At 40.8% G+C, this 19,385-nt stretch overlaps 1 protein-coding gene and 1 non-coding gene across 4 annotated transcripts; one reads left to right on the top strand and one right to left on the bottom strand.

The window, feature by feature from the left end:
• Positions 1-1,044: 1,044 nt before the first annotated feature.
• Positions 1,045-14,434, top strand: LOC148356652 (TOX high mobility group box family member 4-B-like). Of its 3 annotated transcripts, none has more exons than XM_088347924.1 (9): positions 1,045-1,152; positions 2,191-2,259; positions 3,671-3,946; positions 4,020-4,280; positions 5,965-6,294; positions 8,695-8,775; positions 9,949-10,512; positions 11,392-11,572; positions 11,652-14,434. In XM_088347924.1, exons 1-9 carry the CDS (start codon positions 1,147-1,149, stop codon positions 11,855-11,857), a joined length of 1,974 nt encoding a protein of 657 aa, XP_088204050.1. In that variant the 5' UTR covers positions 1,045-1,146; the 3' UTR covers positions 11,858-14,434. The 3 variants fall into 3 exon arrangements, with proteins under 3 accessions (XP_088204050.1, XP_088204049.1, XP_088204051.1); XM_088347923.1 differs by lacking the exon at positions 1,045-1,152 and adding an exon at positions 1,576-2,075; XM_088347925.1 differs by lacking the exon at positions 1,045-1,152 and adding an exon at positions 1,577-2,075 and having other exon boundaries at positions 11,418-11,572; positions 11,652-11,862.
• Positions 14,435-19,172: 4,738 nt separating this feature from the next.
• On the bottom strand, positions 19,173-19,308 carry LOC148356653 (U4 spliceosomal RNA). Its single transcript, XR_015852151.1, has one exon. It is a non-coding gene; the product is annotated as a U4 spliceosomal RNA (small nuclear RNA).
• Positions 19,309-19,385: the final 77 nt, after the last annotated feature.

Here is a 19,385-nt window from a genome sequence, read left to right on the forward strand (position 1 = left end):
GTCATCTGTTGGGGAAATGTGGACATTACAGGGGAAAGCTAATTAACAAGGTTTGCTGGTATATTTTGATATAACTGGGTGATGTTTGGCGGGCCTAGACTCTAGGACACAGACGTCAAACAGGTGGCCCGCGGGCCAGATTAGGCCCGCAAAGGGATTGAATCCGGCCTGCGAGACAACACTCAGAGAAGCGCAAGAGAAAAACAAGCTGCAGGTTGAAATAAATAAACAATCAACTTGATGTTGCCAAAGCCAGGTGCCTCTCACAAAGACACTGTATTTGTATTTATTTATCTCTCTCTCTCTCTGTCTTTCTCTCTTTTCCACCCCTTTTCTCCCACTCTGTCTCAGTCTCTTTCACTCTCTGTGTCTGTCTTTTTCTCTTCCTTTGTTGCTCTTTGTCTCTTTCTCTCTCTGTGTCTTTTAACCTCTTTTGCTCTAACCTGCTTTTTTTCCTTTTCTCTCTTTATACCCTTTGCGCTTTCTTTTCTCTTTTCTCTCCTTCTGTCTTTCTATTTCTCTTTGGAATTCTTTCTTCACCTCCCTTTCTTTTCCTCCTCTCTCACAACTTTTTATCTTTTGTTTCTCACGCTCTCTCCCTCTATCTCTTTATTTATTTTTCCCACCCCCTCTCATTTTCCTCTCCCTCTTTCTCTTATTTCTTTATCCCTCCTTTTCTTTCTCTTTAATCTACTAGTCCGGCCCCCGACAGAATGTTTGTTCTTTTATGTGGCCCCAGAGTTAAAATGATTTTGACACACCTGTTCTAGGACCATATTACATTTTCCAAATTAATTAATTGGGTGCACCCAGTTTTTTGAGTATTGGTAGCACATCAATAAAAACAACAAATAATCCAAAGCAAGAGAGACGGTTCTATTCAGTGAGCGGAACCGAAAAAAAACAGTTCTCTAAAAATAATCGGAGTATCATTTTGTGCTGTTGTTAGATTTTCAAATGTACTACCTCGAATCTGGACACCCAAACGCCTCACTGAAACGCGCTGACGTCACGTGAAATCCTACATGGTCCAATCCGGTAGGAGCCACAGGTGCCATGTTTTGCTCGTCGGGGAAATCGATGGGAGCAAAGTTCACTTAGGAAAGTGGACTCAAAACTCCACCAAAATATAATTCCACGGTGATCATGGAGGTAAGAGGGAACACGGTGCCTTGTAACCTACAATAGCCATCTCACATGTTGTCATAGGTGATGAGTAGCAGTGGTAAAAACAAGGAAAAATAAAAATAAACATTGGTTGTCATGAACTCATCAGGGATACCGTAAATCGTTATATTTGACGCCACGCTTTTTTTTGTGTTTAGGAGATCGTCAGCATAAGTCGAAGTGAAGCGAGATATCATTTGTTCAGTGTTTGACGTGTCATGTCTTTCGTCGTAAAACCTTGCGCCACCGGAACTAGCTTTTGGAGTGTGACAGTTGGTTTTTAAGCATGACACAAACAAAAGATCAGCATGATTTACGCGACGATGCCAAGTAATAAGCGTGTTTGTGCAAAGGGGGAACTAAAATAGTATTGTTTTGAGACAAACATTGCTGGATATCCGCTGCTTTCCCAGCTCCTCCTCCCGAATCGGTTTTTCGGGTTCGATTGAGCTGCCTGTGTCAGACGTCGACAGTTTGTGTCGGACACAACTGTCATGCTTGGAGTGGTTTGAATCGCCGGTGTCATGCACGCAACTTGGCAGGATGGGGAGTCTTTGATGTCCATTTTTGGGGTTTTTGAGTAGACCGATTGTCAGACAGCCGCCGTTCAGTAATCAGCAGTACCGCAGCCTTGCGTCAAATCCGGCTAAAAGCCTAGCGGCCGTACGGAGATCCACGTTAGGAGGGGTTATTTTAGGCGTCCACATGTTGGATTCTTCCTCTGCTGGTTGTCAGAAGCACACGAGAGTAAGAGCATTACTGGGAGTGTTGAGCAACGACTTGACGTCTCTTGGGTTCTTGGAGCCATGGACCTAAATTTTTACTCCCATCTTACCGGCGGAAGCGGACAGTATGACGGCGATCCAGAGTTCCTGGATCCGCAGTCATTCAATGGATTTGACAACAAGGTGACCTCATTTGATTAAAGTGGGCTGTTGGAGTCGTTTGTTTTCCATGTCCAGCTATTTTTTCTCATTTCTATCTTTCTTTGTCCATCTTTTAACATTCTCCTCAATGTTTTAGTTCCCCGGTGGAAGTGACAACTATCTGTCAATTTCTGGGTCGTGCCACCCCTTCCTTGCTCCTTCAGAGGTAAGAAACCCTTAAAGGTGGGTGGGGTGCGTCGTCTGAGGTGTCCTTAATAAGTTGAAGGATTTCTTTATTAAGTAGGTGTTAACAAAGCCAAACTGAGTTTAAAGAGCCTTTATTAAAAACAATTCCACCCCGCCTATCTGCTTTTATTTTTAGCAACGCTGTTCAGGGACACGTTAAGTAGAAGTAAAGAAGTGGAGGTTGGAGAGTCACTAAATACTCGTGATCAGATTTTTTTGTTAGAGTATGCTGGGCTGGAGAGGGATGGGCGCTACCAGGCAGTACTTGCCCAAGACGCACCACAGGAAATGGTTCCCGTGTGACCCTAGTGGTTAAGGCATCCAACCAACCATCATGAAAATGGTGAAAGTAAGAAAAGGATAGTTATAAATACAATCCAAACCTTAACCCCCAAAAAGATTTAAAATAAAAAGAAGAGTTCATTCAAGTGTGTCTAAGAAATGCATGTCCTTTCACGTGCATCATGAATGAGCTGACTAAGGCTGAAATCATGACTTTAAGTTAGGAGATGGCAGCAGAGCGTGTTTTAAAGCAGGGGTCACAAGCCAGACACGGCTCTTTTAATCAGAAAATCTGTCTCGGAGACAAAACAAGTACAATGATAATCTCTTTGACTTTCCAATCCTTATATTTGTAAAGCCGAAGCAACACAGTAAACTGATTGTTTGGTCCAAAATGTATAGGTGTTACGCCAACAGACTGCTTTTTTGGCCTACCCCCTCTTAGAATTTCTTTTTATGCAAGCTCATTGAACAAACTATGTTCACAGAACAAAGTGTAAACACCCGAGAACGCCAGCCAAGCACCCTGAGCAATTTAACTGAGTGAGCACATAGTGCACTCCCCTAAATACATCTGTATCCTTCTCGTTTGCAGTACAGAACAGTATTTTGTGGCATTTTAACTCTGCTCGCACCTTGTTTTGAAACCTTTTATTCACAACAAATATTACGATCAAAATGAGCCTCAACAAGCTTTAGTTAACCGGCAGAGAGACAAATTATAGTGGTATATTTCTTGATATCAGACACAGACTCTGGCATTATTTCCATGTCTTAAATTTTGTCAAACATCACACAATTGAATACATTCTGCTGAGGAATTAGATTTTGTCTGAAGAGCAAATTTGGTGGTTTCATTTATTTTTTTCTTAAAATATGCGGTGTGGCTCTAAAAACAACACATTTCATGGCTCTTGTATGTATGTCGTAGATTAAAGACTATTCTTACTAACATGTGAATGTTGACACCTTGGTGTGTGAGTGTGTGTGTGAATGGGTAAGTGTGAAGCACATTGTAAAGCGCTTTGGGAGGTCTTCATTGACTTGAAAAGCGCTATATAATTCTATTCTATTCTATAAATGCAGACCATTTACCATTTACCTTCTAGACCTTCCACACTCCCAGTCTGGGTGATGAAGAATTTGAGATCCCACCCATCTCGCTGGACCCTGATTCTTCCCTCACCGTTTCTGATGTGGTGTCTCATTTTGGGGAGTTGTCAGCTACAAGTCCGTCGGACTCTGTGGTTGTCCCAGGGCATGCGGTGGTAGAAGGTGATGACCCCTCTTTTGCCTCCACTTTTGTCCACCCTTCCTCCCAGCATCTGAACCTGGGAGTCATCAACGAGTCCGGAGGAGCCCTGCTTGGTTCATCCCTGGGAATGGTGCGGATGTTGTTGTCCAAGCTGTGGTCATCCAGATACACTAAAGATGCTTGTTTATGTTATGTGTGTGCAGGATTTAGGCCATCCCATTGGTTCTCAGTTTAGCAGCTCGTCTCCAGTCACCATCGATGTTCCGCTAGAAGACATGAGCCAAGGTCTGCTGGGCTCCAACCAACTAACCACCATTGACCAGGCAGAGCTCAGTGCTCAACTGGGTCTCAGTTTGGGGGCTGGAAGTATTCTAAAGCGCACGCATTCACCGGAGCACCAGGTTTCGGCCACAGCGTCGCTTACAAGCTCGTTGCAGGACAACGACATGGACGACTTTCAGAGGGTGAGATTCTTGATGGCCCCTCTTTGGAAAAAATAATTAAAAGATAACTGGAAATGGATCATCTATAATTCTCACAATCATGGATGGTGGAGGCATTATTGGACTGCATAAAAAATGAAAGGAGAGGTCGACTCAATATCGAAATGGCTTGTTGATCACTTCAATTGATCCCAGTGTTGTTGAGACTGCATGCTGAAAAAAATGTCTGTTTACAGAATATTAATTAAGCGGAAAAAAAAAACAATTGCTGTATCACAAAGTAATGGGAAACTGCTGTCATGCAAGGCACTGCCTTAAGACAGAGAGCAAATTGAGGTTGAGTGTTTTCCCCTAGGACACCTCGACCTGACTCCTGTTTGATCCCTCAACCTCTTGATCAGTAATTCTTAACCTTGTTGGAGCTACCGGACTCCACCAGTTTCATATGCACATTTACCGAACCCAATTCTAGTGTAAAAGAAAATTTGTTTTTTAAAATTTCGGAAATGTAGCTTTTCTACTGGTACACGAAATTATGTTATTGATACAAAGCATTTACTTGGATCGGATTTATACTATTGTCCGGGGATCAACACGCCGCTCCTTCACTGATTTCCTCACATCGACTCTTCTCTGCGCAGAACTGCATCTTTCACACTATTGGCACTTTCCGACTTTATTTTCAAAATATTGTTCAATTGTTGTGATGATTTTGTTTCATGTTTATATTTGTATTATTGTTGCAATTGATAAACTAATATAGTTTGACACTCTCGTCTCTTGTTCCGAACATTTTTCGTTGAAATATATATATATTTTTTTTATACTGCTAGAGTTCGCATCGTAGTCATTTGCCAAAATACAAACCATATTTAACGTCTAAAACCTTTGCACTTTGTTAATCATCATTATTAGAAACAAAGGCAAGGAAGTCATTTTTTAATCATCATGACATCTCCAAGCAAAACGTATGGCTATCATATTGGTATCGGTCGCTACTACCTTGTATTTGTTTGGATCATATGCACCAAAATTCCAAGTATCGTTTACACGTAGTGCATGAAGTCACTATAATTTACAGAACACTTGGCCCTTTGGTTTTGCCAGTGCGAGGCTAGATTTGCTTAAGTTGGCATTGCAAATCATCTAGATAAGATGCTGACTCCCATCCCGTTGTGTGATACATGACAACCGATATTGTACTTTTGGTTTTTGCTTGAATGGTAAGTGTGTATTGAAATATGAAGAAAGTCATTGCACCACGCACTGTGATGACTTTCTCATATCTAAGCACCCCTGCAGTGCTGATTGGCTAAGCAATGTCACATGATCATCTGCAGCCAGTGATGGGCAAGCGGCGTGTGTCCCTGTAATGGGCATGAGTCTGTGTGTTTGAGCCTCTGAGAGGAGAGGCTCCACCGAACCCCTGCCACTAACTCGCCGAACCCCTGCCACTGACTCACCGAACCCTGGGGTTCGGTCAAACCCAGCTTAAGATGCACAGCCCTAGATTTAAGGATGGACATCTTACAATAACCATGCTGCCCCCAAAGATGCGCGCCAAAATGTGTTTATTTTGTGGCATTCTTTATATTATTTCTTAAAAAAATCGCCTAAAGAAGATACTAATTTGAAAAAGTATATATAATATTTTATGCCTACTTGTCACGTGACTCAGTACGTTGCTTCTCTTTCTGTCTATCAGAGCATTTTAGTGGATTCTCCCATTTCTCAAACCTTCTCCCCTGGCGTCATCTCCCTGGACCCAACTGCGGCCGAGGTTCCGCCATCCGTCCCTGCCTCCAGCGCCCCAGCATCTACGGTCGCTGGCCGGAAGGGGGGAGGCAGCAGGATTGGGAGGCCATCCAAGAAGAAGGGAAACTCCAGACAGCCGAAGAAGCCCGTGCCAGCGTATGCACTCTTTTTCAGGGATACTCAAGCGGCTATCAAGGGACAAAACCCCAAAGCCACCATAGGAGAAGTGTCAAAGATCGTGGCATCCATGTGGGAGAGCCTTGGAAAGGAGCAAAAGCAGGTGCTTTAGTATGTCCATACATATGCAGTGTCACGTTGAATTTGATCTGACAAGGGTGTTTTGATTTTAAGCCCTTTCACATTAAAATATAGGAGTTCATAAGATTATATCTTACTTTTGGTGCAATTTTAATGCCTTTTCTCGTAAGATAAACGTTAGTCGATGGAGATCATTCTCACCCGGAAGCAGTGTTGGGAGTGTTCCAGAAAAAAAGTAATTAGTTACTGTTACCTCTTTGTTTAAAAAAGAAATTCTCTACCCATCCTCTCCCCACAACCTCCTTATTAATGACACCCCAAAGTAGGATACCCTCAATACTCAGGTGTGACAATGATGTTACTTTGCTCAGGACTGGTTCAATGTCTAGTCACAGATTACCGTTTATACTCACATTGAAGCCGACCACCTAAAACCGGTTGAATATAGCCATACAATAAAATAAATATAAAAAAATGTGTACACCAACCTGTGGAAGTAGTAAACCTCTCATATTTCTGATGTCATCTTAAGAGCTGGCAAACACTTAGCCAAGACACTCCATATCCATTTTGTCTAACAGCTTCCAACCATTCAAAAATTTCATTATTGCTGAGTACTGTCCGAGACGGGCATGATGTACTGCAAAACAAATTTTATAAATAAAAAGACCAGAATTCAGAACATGCTACCATAAATTATGTACTCACGTTTGCCCCATTAATATCCTGTTGGTTTATTGTTCCTGTATAAACCACGCCTCCTCCCCTATGCACCGCATGCCATTCGCTACTGTTGACACACAACCAAACCTGTGCATTTAAAATGACCCCCTGAATTTCAGTATTTTATCTTTATAGTTGTGAATACGGCTTTCATGCAATGCGAGTGTGTATAATATATATATATATGGTAGGGAGAATATCAGTAGGGAGAAATTCTTTTACTCGACCAAGTGTTCATTAATCCATTCCGAGCCATGTGGCAACAGTTACAGATTAGATGGCGTTGAGATTTATTAACAATTAACACACCATGTTGTAATGAGGTTTGAGTTACACATTTTATTATTAATGCTTTACAATACTCGTTACTGAGAAATTTAATTAATTCCACAAAAGTGTTACCATATAACACGTTACTCCAAACACTATCCAAAAGTAAAATGCTCTTTTACTGAAAACCACGCCATGTCTTTTTCTGCACTGGACTCGGAGTGTGTTCAAAGACTAGACTCGCAGCAAAAAATTTTCTAATCATCAAAAAACACGGCATTTAAATATTTATTTTTCAAGTTATATTCCAGGAATTTGACCTCTTAGTACTTCCGTATTATTGCTTTTTTCAAACTAGAACCTCTTGATAAATGCTAATTGTATCACTATTCCAAGCTTGTCTGAGAAAACAAATTCCAGCCATGAAAATCTCTCACCTTTAGGAGAAATTCACCGTTTCAAAGTCAAAAAGGGGGACCTACGTGAATTGCATAGATCCGAGAAGAAAATGTTTCGAGGTGGGGGTGGGTTTTGTGAGATTTTGGAGAGTGAAGCGGGCGTTTGAGGTGGTGTGTTTGAATTCAAAGCAGTGTAGTTTGCGCAGCCAGGAGTACTGTATTTATTTGTGTGTACCGTGCATTTGATTTCACCTCTTAATCACACTATTTTTACTCACCGTACCAGAGATTCATGTCAGAAAATGGAGAAAACAGAAAGTTGTTCTGAAAGATATCAATTAACACACCAAAAACACGATAAGGGAAACGACCCTTTGGTCTACTGGTAATGAATCGGACTTTGAAGGACATTAAATAATTACTTTGTGAATTTTATTTTGGTAATGTGTTCATGTTTGTCCATTAATTATTTGAATCGTGGCCGCACGTATTCAACTACGTTTGTCACTTTCAATGCTTAGTTTGAGCTGAGAAATAGTCAAACAAAGTTGTATATAGTTTTTTAATAAAAGATTAAAGGTGTGCGTTACACACAAATGCAGAATTACTTCCACACCCTTCTAACCTTTTTAAGCCCTAACACAATTTCATGACTAAAATGTACTCAAATTTAGTGAATGGTCTCAACCTACATGCATATACAATTGCAGTTTTCAAGAGATAGGAATGGGTTCTTGTTGGAGCGTACTTCTGTGCTGGAATTGTTAAAGATGGAGCAAAACCCCACATAAAATGCTTTTTTTAAAGAAGTATTGAGATTTTAAAATTGCCAAAAATTCCAAAAAGGTTAATTCACCTGATAGTTGAAAAGGGCGATTCACTTCTTTGGATTTAATATATCTTATTTTACTATTACCTTTAACCTATTATTTTAAACGTTGGTATTTTATCTTATAAATGTTCTCATTTCAATGTGCATTTCACAAGTTACAGTGACACTATATTCTATTCTACTTTTTACTTTCTTACAGGTTTACAAGAGGAAAAATGAACTAGCCAAGAAGGATTACTTGAGAGCACTTGCAGAGTACAAGGCTACCCTCAATACTCAGGTGTGACAATGATGTTACTACTTTGCTCAGCAGTCCAATCCAGTTGTCCGCAAGCTTTTCTGTTACACGGACCGGTTTAACATCCGACAATAATCCTCAAATCCCCAAGAGTAAAATTAGTATTAATAAGGATAACAATAATAATAAGGGTAAGCCTAAATCCACTGTGTATTCACTAGATCACTACAGGTCTAGGTGACATAGAAAAAGGCATTGCATTGAATCTTATTGATAGACTATATTTTGTCACAGTACCACATAATACAACGTCGTTTTGGCTTAATTTGTTCCCAAAATACTCAAAATCACAATGTGGTACAACTTGGCAATAGCGTGATGCTGAGATAAAATCTGACGCAATTTTGCATCTCATTTACAATCTAACTGCCTTGTGGTTAGGATTTGGTGTTCTCTTGCTGCGATTCAGGCCCAATTCTCGTCGCATCCATTGCTAAGCAAAAGTGGTCAGCTGTATCTCAAATACATACGTTAATATGTTACTGTAAATCCTCATCTATGACGTGCACCCAAACTTTGAATGTTGTAGAGTTTAAAAAAACGTGTTGCAAAAGTATTGCATACTCCAGACCTCGATCCTTTAAAGCATTTGTGGAAAGATCTGAAAAATGCTGTGCACAAACGATCACCATCAAACTTTTAGGTAGTTGAGCTGTTTCGGAAGGAAGAATGGGAAAATATTGCTGTTTCAAGACGTGCAAAATTTATCGAGACTTACTGAAAGAGATTTGTGGCTGCGATCGCTGCAAAAGGAGGTTGTACAAAATATGAACTCAAAGGGTGCCAATATTTTTGCAACGCCCACTTTTCAATGTTTTATTTATTAGCACAATATAAAATGTATGTATGTATACATTTGGTTTCATTTTACAATAGTGTCTCACGTGTTGTTGATTCTTTATCTACAAATTTGAAACCAGAAATTTGGCAAAATGTCAAAAAGCTCTTTAGGTGGGGGGCGGGACAATACTTTTGCAAGGCAATGTTAATGTGGTATATGCAAAAAATTAGGCAACTTTATATTCTTTTTGTGTTCGTCCAGATACCAAACGACCCACAGCCCAGTACCAGTCTGCGGCCCAGTAGTTGCTGACCAATGGTCCAATCCACAGTATACTTTCCCCTACAATCATGTTTCCTCTCTCGCTTGTTTAGGTCCCCATCGAAGTGTTGGATTCAGCACCTCCTGCCGTCAGCACGGCGCCCATCCCGTCTCGCCCTACCAGGGCCCCGCAGTACAACCCCGAGGAGAACACCATCACCAACATCTGCACTTCTAACATCATCCTGGACCTGCCCCAGGTCACCACACGGTCCCGCACGGGAGCCATGAGACCACAACCTCCACCTGATTCCAACCCACCCACCGTAGCCAAGATCATCATCAAGCAGATGCAGTTGCCCTCGGGTGCCATGTCGGTCACGGCCGTGTCCGCCTCTTCCGGGAGGCAGCCGCCGCCGCTGCAGCAAATGCAGAGCACACCACCGCCCCCAAGGTTGCAGCAGATGGTGCATGCTCAGGCTCCGCCACCCCTGCATGCCAAACCTCGGGGGGGCGGTGCTGTGGTCTGTGCTGCTCCGCCGCCATTACAGATCAAGGTGGTCCCGTCGGTACGGGGGGCGGATCCCTGTTCTCCGGTCATAGTGACAGACCGTGAAACGGGGATGGGACAATCTGTAGTGACAAGAAGAAATGATGCCATGGATGTGGAAGAAGAGGTAAATACAGGGTTCGTACGTGCTTGAAATCCTTGGAAATGCTTGACTTTTAATGTTGAGTTTTAAGGATTGAAAGGTTCTTGAGTTTTGGGTAAAGTGCTTGTAAATTCTTGAATTTTTTGCCGTGATTCTCAGTAAGTATGTTAAAAAACGACGCTGGCGCTGCTCTCTCGTGGTTTCGATTTGCCATTGCATTTCTTCTTCCCTCGTCATTAACTGCAGCCGGTATTAGTTTATACTGCATTGTCCTAAAAAAGCGCCCCCTATGAGTCACGCCCATGAGGGCAGGTGCATGTTACACCTAAATAAAGTACTATGAGATGTACATTAGTGCAACAATTACGCTTCAATGCAAAAAGTATAGGTAGCGTTTTGGGAAGAACTTCCTGCAACCGAAAATGTAAGCTAAATATTTATACTCAACACCCATATGGGAACAGATTTGTCTTAAAAATATTTACACATATATTGTTCGGATCAAAAATTGCATGAGTAAATTGCAGATATATTTGTGGCTCTGCCAAATAAATGATTCACATCGGAATCTTTAATTTAATGGTACTGGTAAAATTGTAAACTTGTCTATGAAAGTCCTTTAAAAAGAGCTTGAATTTGCCCATGGTAAAGTTGTTTGAAACCTGATTATGGTCTGCGCCTCTACATTTGACAAACGAATGGGACAGTTTTCGGTCTCCTCGTGAATGCCCAGTTCTAGATTAAGGGGCAAGATGTAGAGGAAGGGGGGTGAAGGGATGGAGCTTTAGTGACTGTGCAGAGGCTCGGGATTGGGTGACAACCTCAGTGCAGTATTCAAAAGCATTTTCTTGGGTTCTCAAAACGTAGTGCTGAAATTCATGAAGTTGTTTTGAATCTGCACAGTTGTTGACATGTCATGTATGTGTCAGATGGAGGTTGAAGTTAAAGTGGGCCCCGGGTCTGGAATTACACACGTGGCAACTCCAAGCATTTGCGTGCGCAGCGGTTGTACCAACCCAGCAGTGGACAACAAAGACTGGGACAAAGAGTACTGCAGCAATGAGTGTGTCGCCACACACTGCAGGTAGTTGTCAGATAAATTGTTTTGTTTTTTTCTCAAAGCCACCTTGTTTTGAATTTTCAGCTTTCGTGCTCTTTTACAGGGACGTGTTTACCGCCTGGTGCGCCATCCAAGGGCAGAACTCCACTACAGTCACCTAGCAGAGGGGACCCTTGTGAACAATACAACTTCGTGTTTTTAAAGCGCTTTTATTGTTCAAGGTCAAAGGGAAGCTGGAGTCTTATGGTGTTTGCCAATCCATCACAGGGAACATACTGCATGGATGGTACCCAATTAGACCAACGGTAACTATGTCAACCACTATACTAGTTATCCCCAACTTGACCAAGGATGAGTGAGCGAGTGAGTTGAAAGCCAGGTGAGGCTCAGGTATAGGCACACACTTTGATCCTTTAGGATTTAAGACACTGCTGCCCAGTGTTTAATTTTTTAAACTCTTGGTGAATATTTGACTGATCGTTACGTTGATGATTGGGGCGTGTGAGAGCCGAGTGATTAGTGTGTTCTAATGTATACGTTTGAACGATAGCTTCCTTGTGTGCTAAAAAAAAACTTGAAAAAATGCACCTCACTCCATCACAGAGATTTTATTAAATTCATTGATCAATTTTACAACTTTTTTTGAAAAAAGCGACCACCAGGAGGCAGCTTGCGACATTAATTGGAGGGGCGGGGTGAGACGAATAATTATTCTAGATGGTGTTCCAAAAGTCTTGAATACATTTTGACATTTATAATCTCCGAAACTATTAAGGATATAAAAACACATCTGGCAAATTCAGAAAGCATGTCATCACAATTTTTACATGGAATGTTCAACATGAACACCATTGGTCACATGACACATCAAGCGTAAAGGCAAATGTTAATGTTGTTGAGCCCAATCCATATCTCTCGGAATAGGAGGCACATAGACCAATTATTTCACAAATCCCAACAGAAAACAAATCTGGGTGGCCAGGACATGAGATAGTGATAATTCTGGCCAGACTGTGGTGTGGCGGTGCCCCATCTTGTTGGGAAATTAAGTCACCAGACTCACTCACTCAATTTATCCAATCAACCAGTTTTCCAGCGTGTCGGGGTACGTCTCACCATTGACTGTCTTTTCAAAGAAGAATGGTCCGAAGACAGCTTTCTTCAACTTGGCACAAAACACCGTCACCTTTGCAGAACCTTGCTGATGCTCAAGAAGTTCACATGGGTTCTCAGCACCCCATATGCGGATGTTATGTTTGTTAACGTGGCGATTTATGTGGAACTTCACTTCATCGCCAAAAACAGACGGTCTTCAAATCCGTCACCCCCATCAAGATTTTTTAGGGGATAACTGGTGATGACTATTTCATTTTCTACGATAAATGTTGAAAATATTAAGTACGGTGTAGCGACTATACGCAATAGGAAGAGCAAGCGGGATTCATATGCTTGTTTTGCAAGGTGAAACAACCACTTCCTAAGCATTGGTGCTATAATTAAGGTCACAGGACAAATTTCTTCCAAAGATGAATAAATTAGAGTTTTTATTATGCGTGGCTATGTCTAGGGAATTTAAAAGGACCAGAATGACTGTGCGCCATTAGAGCATCACTCGTGTTGAGTCACAAGTGACAATTTTGGGTGGCATTTCCCTTTTTGGCAGGCTCATTCAACCCTAGAATGACTTACACGATTGCTTCTAAAATATTGTGCTTTTGGCCAAACTTGTTCTGTCCTGTGAGAGTAGAATGTCTTTCTGGGAAAGCTAAGGAGTCAGCAAAACCAGAAATTTCAAGGCAGCTATTTTGGCATTTTTCACAACTAGGGTAACCTACCTGAGTGCTTGGAAAAGATGGTGTAGATATTCAATGTCGTCCTATTTGGAAGAGTGGAATGTCTTCCTGAGAAAACTACTGGGACATCAAAAAAAAAAGTGCTGAGTTTTTGTGGTGCATTTTTCACATCTAGTGTTACTTACGTGACTCCCTATGAAAGATGGTGGTCATATCTAAACTTCCCCCCTTTTCTTGCGTGGGCTGACACACTGAAAAACAAACGGATATATTTACTTCCATCTTTTGTTGCATTGCAATGCAAAAGTCAAGGCAAGCTGGTTTCAGTGCCCTACAACTGTTAGACTTACTTTAGCTTGTAAGGTGTCTTCTTAAGACACACTTAAGTTGTTGTAGGACCCCATAGTTCCCTACTACCTCTTCTGATCGATTTACGGGAGCTCCGCAGGAAAGTGGTTGAAACTTGTTCAATCACATCTTCTGAAGTTCATGGAGGGTGCCGATCTTTTAGCTGGACATAAGCACCCATTTGTTATGAATATACAATGTCATCTAACTATGGACTTCCTCTCTGGTGGCTCCGTTCAGCATTTTCTGCGAAATACACATTGACCCACAGTCCATGATTTAAGTTTTTTTTGCAAATTCAAGCACACAAATCGCCTTTTCTGGTTTAGTGAATGCTATTAATAGGTCTAAAAAAATTAATTGAAAAAATCAATCGCCATACAAAAACATTGGCTTTAAAATGGCACAAGCTTCATATTACTACCATTCATAGTTGAGGATATATGGGGACTTCAAATGTGCCCAAGACTTTTGGACCACCCTGTATTTCAGAACAAATCAAACTGGTGTTATGATTTGAGAAACAAAACAAGAAATTTTACCTGGGGTGTTGTGATCTATGTTGGTGTAGCACATCCGACCTGATTCTTCATGAGTGAACAATGCTTCAGTCCTATTGATGCTACTAAAAAGAGAAAAATTGTGGCATCTTTTAAACAAAATCAACTTGGGGATAGATGAGTGGGTGTTTGCTTTGGAATTCACCAGAAACTTGGGTTGGATAATAAAAATATTTTATGTTCTAGTTGATGTGTGTCTGAATAAAATGATCAACAAAATATTTATTGTAGCCAAAATGTCTCAGGTCTTACAGTGTGATCATCATATAATATGGACGTTTTTACCATTAGGGTGAGCACTGCATTGGTTTTGCTTAATGGGGGATAGTATTTTGCCTGACGTCCAATTAAACACTATATTATTGGGGCGGTGGTAAATCTGTGTCTCTCAAAAACAGGAGAAAGGAGCGCCACTTTAGTTCCCTTTGATTTGAAATTCAGCGCATTCATCAGGTCCCCAAAATTAAAATTCCCGCTTGCCCCATAAAGTGACACAATCTCGAAGGGAAGAATGGGAGATTTCCGAAAGGGTCGGTTTATGTCAAGGTGACTGGATGAGAAAAATCATTTGTACATGTATCTCTCACTTGCTTGTGCATTCATTCTCTAGTTAGCTATTTAGCCATATTCAGCGCAACAGATGAGGTAAGTCTTACAATCTGGTGTAATGGGGTAATTCCCCCCTCCCACATTTTGAGTTGGTTTGGCCCACCGCCACTCTTCTTTTCTCTAGCGGTAAAAATAACACATAACAGCGTTTGATAGAGGGCAGAAAGGTGCTAGGTGGAGTGGAAAAGGCCAGGAAAAGAAAAAGAAACCTGTTAAGAGGAGAGCTGTTATCATTTATTTCACTCATCTTATACTTTTTGCATGTCATCTGTATGTCCTCAGTTGTGTGTTGTGCTATATGTTTGCAGATTTTAGCAGTGAATTACTTTTACCTGGTAGTTTTTCTCCCTTAAAAAAAGCTCGTACTGGTGATATTTCTGTCTTTTTGAGAAGCGGCTCGTTCAGCCCACCTCACAAGAGCCGACTCCCAAAAGCCTATTCAGATTGTTGCGTTTATCCATTTATGCACCCATTATCTGCACCACTTATCCTCAGAAGGGTCGCAAGGGTGCTGGAGCCCATCCCAGCCATCTTCAGGCAGTGGGCAGGGGTCACACTGAACTGGTTGCCAGCCAGTTGCAGGGCATACAGAGACAGACCACTCACTCGCTCATTCACACCTAGGAACAATTTGGACCGGCCATTTAACCTGACATGCATGTTTTTGGAATGTGGGAGAAAATCCATGCAAGCACGGGGAGAACATGAAACTCCACTCGGGAAGGGTTGATCCCATGACCTCAGAACTGTGCCGCCCGCGCTAACTACTCCGCTGCCGTGCTGCCTTGCTCTTATGAACTATTCAAAAATTATGTAACATAAGGCAAAAAGTTACTTTTAAAGCTAAAATAATGTAAAATGTCAACAATGAAAAAGGAAACAACTAGAGAAAAAAATCAACGCAAAAAGAGAATAAAAGAAGAAACAATAAAGAAAAATGAATCGAAAGGCTAGAAAAAAAATCTAAAGAATACAATGAAAATGAAAAAGGAAGGAAAGGGGCAAGAAAAAATGAGGCAAGAGGAAGAATGCTAGAAAAATGAGTCAAAGTCATAAAGTTTTTACTTCCAATTAATAATACCAAATATAGGTTTGATAAAATAAACACTGCTGTGCTGTGGGCTTGATGTTTGATGTCAGTCTGGGAAGAGCGAAGAAGAATGAATGTTTGGCGAATGTGAGTGTGTTCTCGACTCTAGCCACCACCCACTAGTGGGATATGGTTTCAGTATATAGATTGGTAAAAATGATTTAATTTATATCAGAATCTTCGTATAATTTTCCTTTGAACTAAAATGGGGAAGTGTTTTCTGTTAACGTATCAACATATACCTGAATTTTCTCCCAATAAAAATGTATCACAAGATCTCACTACTGTTCCATTCATTCCAATTCTTCCTCCATAAATAAGTGCGGCAGGCTTCGGGTAGAAAACTACTGGGCTGAATAGTGCCCCACTACAGCCATGTACAGTCTTTGAGTCTTTTTAGAATTTCCCTATTTTTTTTCATCTTTTAATGGTGGAGCTGGTGCCCTGCACCCTTGCTTGCTGCGCTGTAAATCTATTGAGGAAGGTAAGTAAACATGTCCTGACGTCTGCAAGAAGGCGTTGATGTGGCCAACTTGATATCTCATTGGTTAAGCCAATCAGCAAGTATTATTGTCACTTGTTAGGTCTCACAAGGCCTGTCGATGGGCTTCTGAGGGCCTCCAGGTAGATTTCTGGCCCTGGCAACAACTACTGACTAAAATGTAACGGGTTAAATGCTTAAGTATGGAAGCTCATATCTAGAACCAGAGCAATTAAGGGGATAAAAATGAAAGGAAGCTGACAACTTGGAATTATTGAAAAAATATTGGACAAAATATGATTAACATCATATGATTAAAAAAAATAAACTCAGCAGAGAAGGCCCTGCAGACCCTTGCAGCCCACCACTGAAAATTGTGGTCCAAAATCTGTCATTTTAAAAATGATAAGACTAATAATAGGCTTATACTATTTTGGGTTGTTCTTGGATAGATGATTTAGGCATATGAGTTAAAGCCAGGGCAGCACGGCGGCGCAGTGGTTAGCGCGTGTGTGGCACAGTTCAACCTCCTGTGTGGAGTTTGCATGTTCTCCCCGTGCTTGCGTGAGTTTCCTCCGGGCACTCCGGTTTCCTCCCATATTCCAAAATCATGCATGTTAGGTTAATTGGCTGGTCCAAATCGTTCCTAAGTGTGAATGGGCGAGTGAGTTGTCTGTCTCTGTGTGCCCTGCAATTGGCTGGCAACCAGATCAGGGTGTCCCCTGCCCACTGCCTGAAGACAGCCGGGATGGGCCCCAGCACCCCTGCGACCCTACTGGGGATAAGCGGTGCAGATAATGAATGGGTGGAGTTAAAGCCAAAGGAAACCTTTATTGTCAATCGCATCATCATTGCCAAATTCTACATTCACAAATTCAAATTCACCGCCAGAAAAATATCTTTCATTGCCTTCCAAAGCTTCTCCACAACGAGCAGGTAACTTTAACCAGTAATATCTGTAAACAGATCGGTATTTTTCGTTAACTTATCTGTTTTCCTCCTTGCATGTTTGTTTGGTTTTATCATCTGATACTTTCGTTTATAAAGTTTTATTGTTCTGTTAACGTAACGTTGCTGTAACATATGTTTTGTTCAATAAAGCATTTAAAAAATAAAAAAGGTTAACTCCGTGCCCTCCTCTCGCTTTTTGTCGCGAGATTTCTGGCAGATCACGACGTTCGACGAGAGGAGCGGGAAAAAGCAGCGTGGCGGGAAAGCAGCAGCCGAGTCAACAACACGCCACAGGCGGCGCAGCTGGGAGACCCAACCGAGAACAGATCCGCAACAAATCCATTAAAAGCGCAAATACAACAATGTTGAAAAGAAATACACTTTGATTGAAAATGCAAAGCTGCCTTGGGGCAAAAAGGACAATTAATGTCACAAAAAATAATAGGGTTGAGTGTTGTGTGGTGCGTGCTCTCGGAAGACAGAAAACAGTACAGTCGGCTTCGCTATCGTATGAATTCTCCATAGTTGTTGAATAAGCAGAATATCAGAGCTAATGGCGACAAAAAAGCGACATTGATTTTTGTGATTTGACGTGAATCATCGTTGTTAGCGTCACCATCTCCCTCTTGTCTTCCAGTGATGAGAATTCCGGTACTTTTTCAAGAATAGGCTTTTTCGGCTCAGCTCAATGAAAAGAGCCTAAATTTTCGGCTCCTAAACGATTCTTCGGGTTTCTTCCTGTTTTCTTATGATATATTACCAATGATCATAAAATATTATGCCGCAGATTGACTCATTTTGAAATTATTTTATGCGACTATAGCATAATGGCATTGTTCTTTTATTATACACTGAACCTTTACTCACTTTGAAATTGTTTATAGTCAGGGTTGGGTAGAGTTACTTTAACTTGATTACTTTCAATTACTTTTAATTTACTCCAATACCAAATATGCTAACAAAGGACAAAAGAAACTGAATATGAATAAAACAAAAAAATAGACAAGAATGAAAGAATAAACATAAGGACAAACTAAAACAGAGAAAAGAGGAAAAAAGGAAAAAAGAGAGGAAGGAAAAAGTAAGAAAAAAGAAGGAAAAAGCTAGGAAAATGAGAAAAGGAAGTAAAAAATAAAATAAAAAAGGAAACTGGGGAACAAAAAAAATGAAAAAAGGCAGAAAAATGAGTAAAAAGCTTGGAAAAAAATAATAAAAATAAAGAAAATAGGGTAAAAAAAGGATAAAACACGAAAAGGGAAAAGACACGTTTTTTTGGGGGGGGTGTCTCTTTAAATATTAGCAGGGTTGGGTAGGGTTACTTTAACTTGATTACTTTCAATTACTTTTGGATTACTCCAATACCAAATATGCTAATAAAAGACAAAAGAAACTAAATATGAATAAAATGATGACTCACAACACGTGGTAAGCTTTCTCTCCTGGCTTTGATCTCTTTGATATCCGGCAAAACTAACATAAAATGCGACAGAAACAAAATGAAAATAAATCCAAACAGCTTGCCAACATCATTTTTGCCGTTCCATGTATTCCGTTACTCCCCAAGCCTGCACAAAATTTTGTCTTGTATTCATATTTAGTTTCTTTTGTCTTTTATTAGCATATTTGGTATTGGAGTAATCCAAAAGTAATTGAAAGTAATCCAGTTAAAGTAACCCTACCCAACCCTGGCCGCCGATTGACTCACTTTGAAATTATATTATGCTACTATACTATAATGGCATTATTCTTTTAATATACAGTGAACCTTTACTCACTTTGAACTTTGAAATTGTTTATAGTAAAAAAAACATTAGACAAGACAAGTGTATGAGGTGAACATTACTCATAAGCTGTATAATACTTTTCAACTAGCAATAATCGCGCCTTGGATAAACCTCATAGGCCACGATACTGCCAATCGTAAGACAGTCTTAAGCCCAGATTTAAACACTTCCACTGAGGTTGCAGATCTATCTCAGAGGGCAGAAAATTCCACAGTACTGGG

The sequence above is a fragment of the Urocampus carinirostris genome, chromosome 11 (genome assembly GCF_059441175.1).
Source record: "Urocampus carinirostris isolate Australia breed hairy pipefish chromosome 11, RoL_Ucar_1.0, whole genome shotgun sequence".
Taxonomy (NCBI): Eukaryota; Metazoa; Chordata; class Actinopteri; order Syngnathiformes; family Syngnathidae; genus Urocampus; species Urocampus carinirostris.

What these genes read in the sequence shown, in the direction of transcription:
- LOC148356652 (XM_088347923.1), top strand. Translation starts at nt 1,974, where the DNA reads ATGGACCTAAATTTTTACTCCCATCTTACCGGCGGAAGCGGACAGTAT. An exon ending in TCAATGGATTTGACAACAAG is followed by an intron (nt 2,076 to 2,190) that starts GTGACCTCATTT and finishes TCAATGTTTTAG; the next exon opens with TTCCCCGGTGGAAGTGACAA. An exon ending in CCTTCCTTGCTCCTTCAGAG is followed by an intron (nt 2,260 to 3,670) that starts GTAAGAAACCCT and finishes TTTACCTTCTAG; the next exon opens with ACCTTCCACACTCCCAGTCT.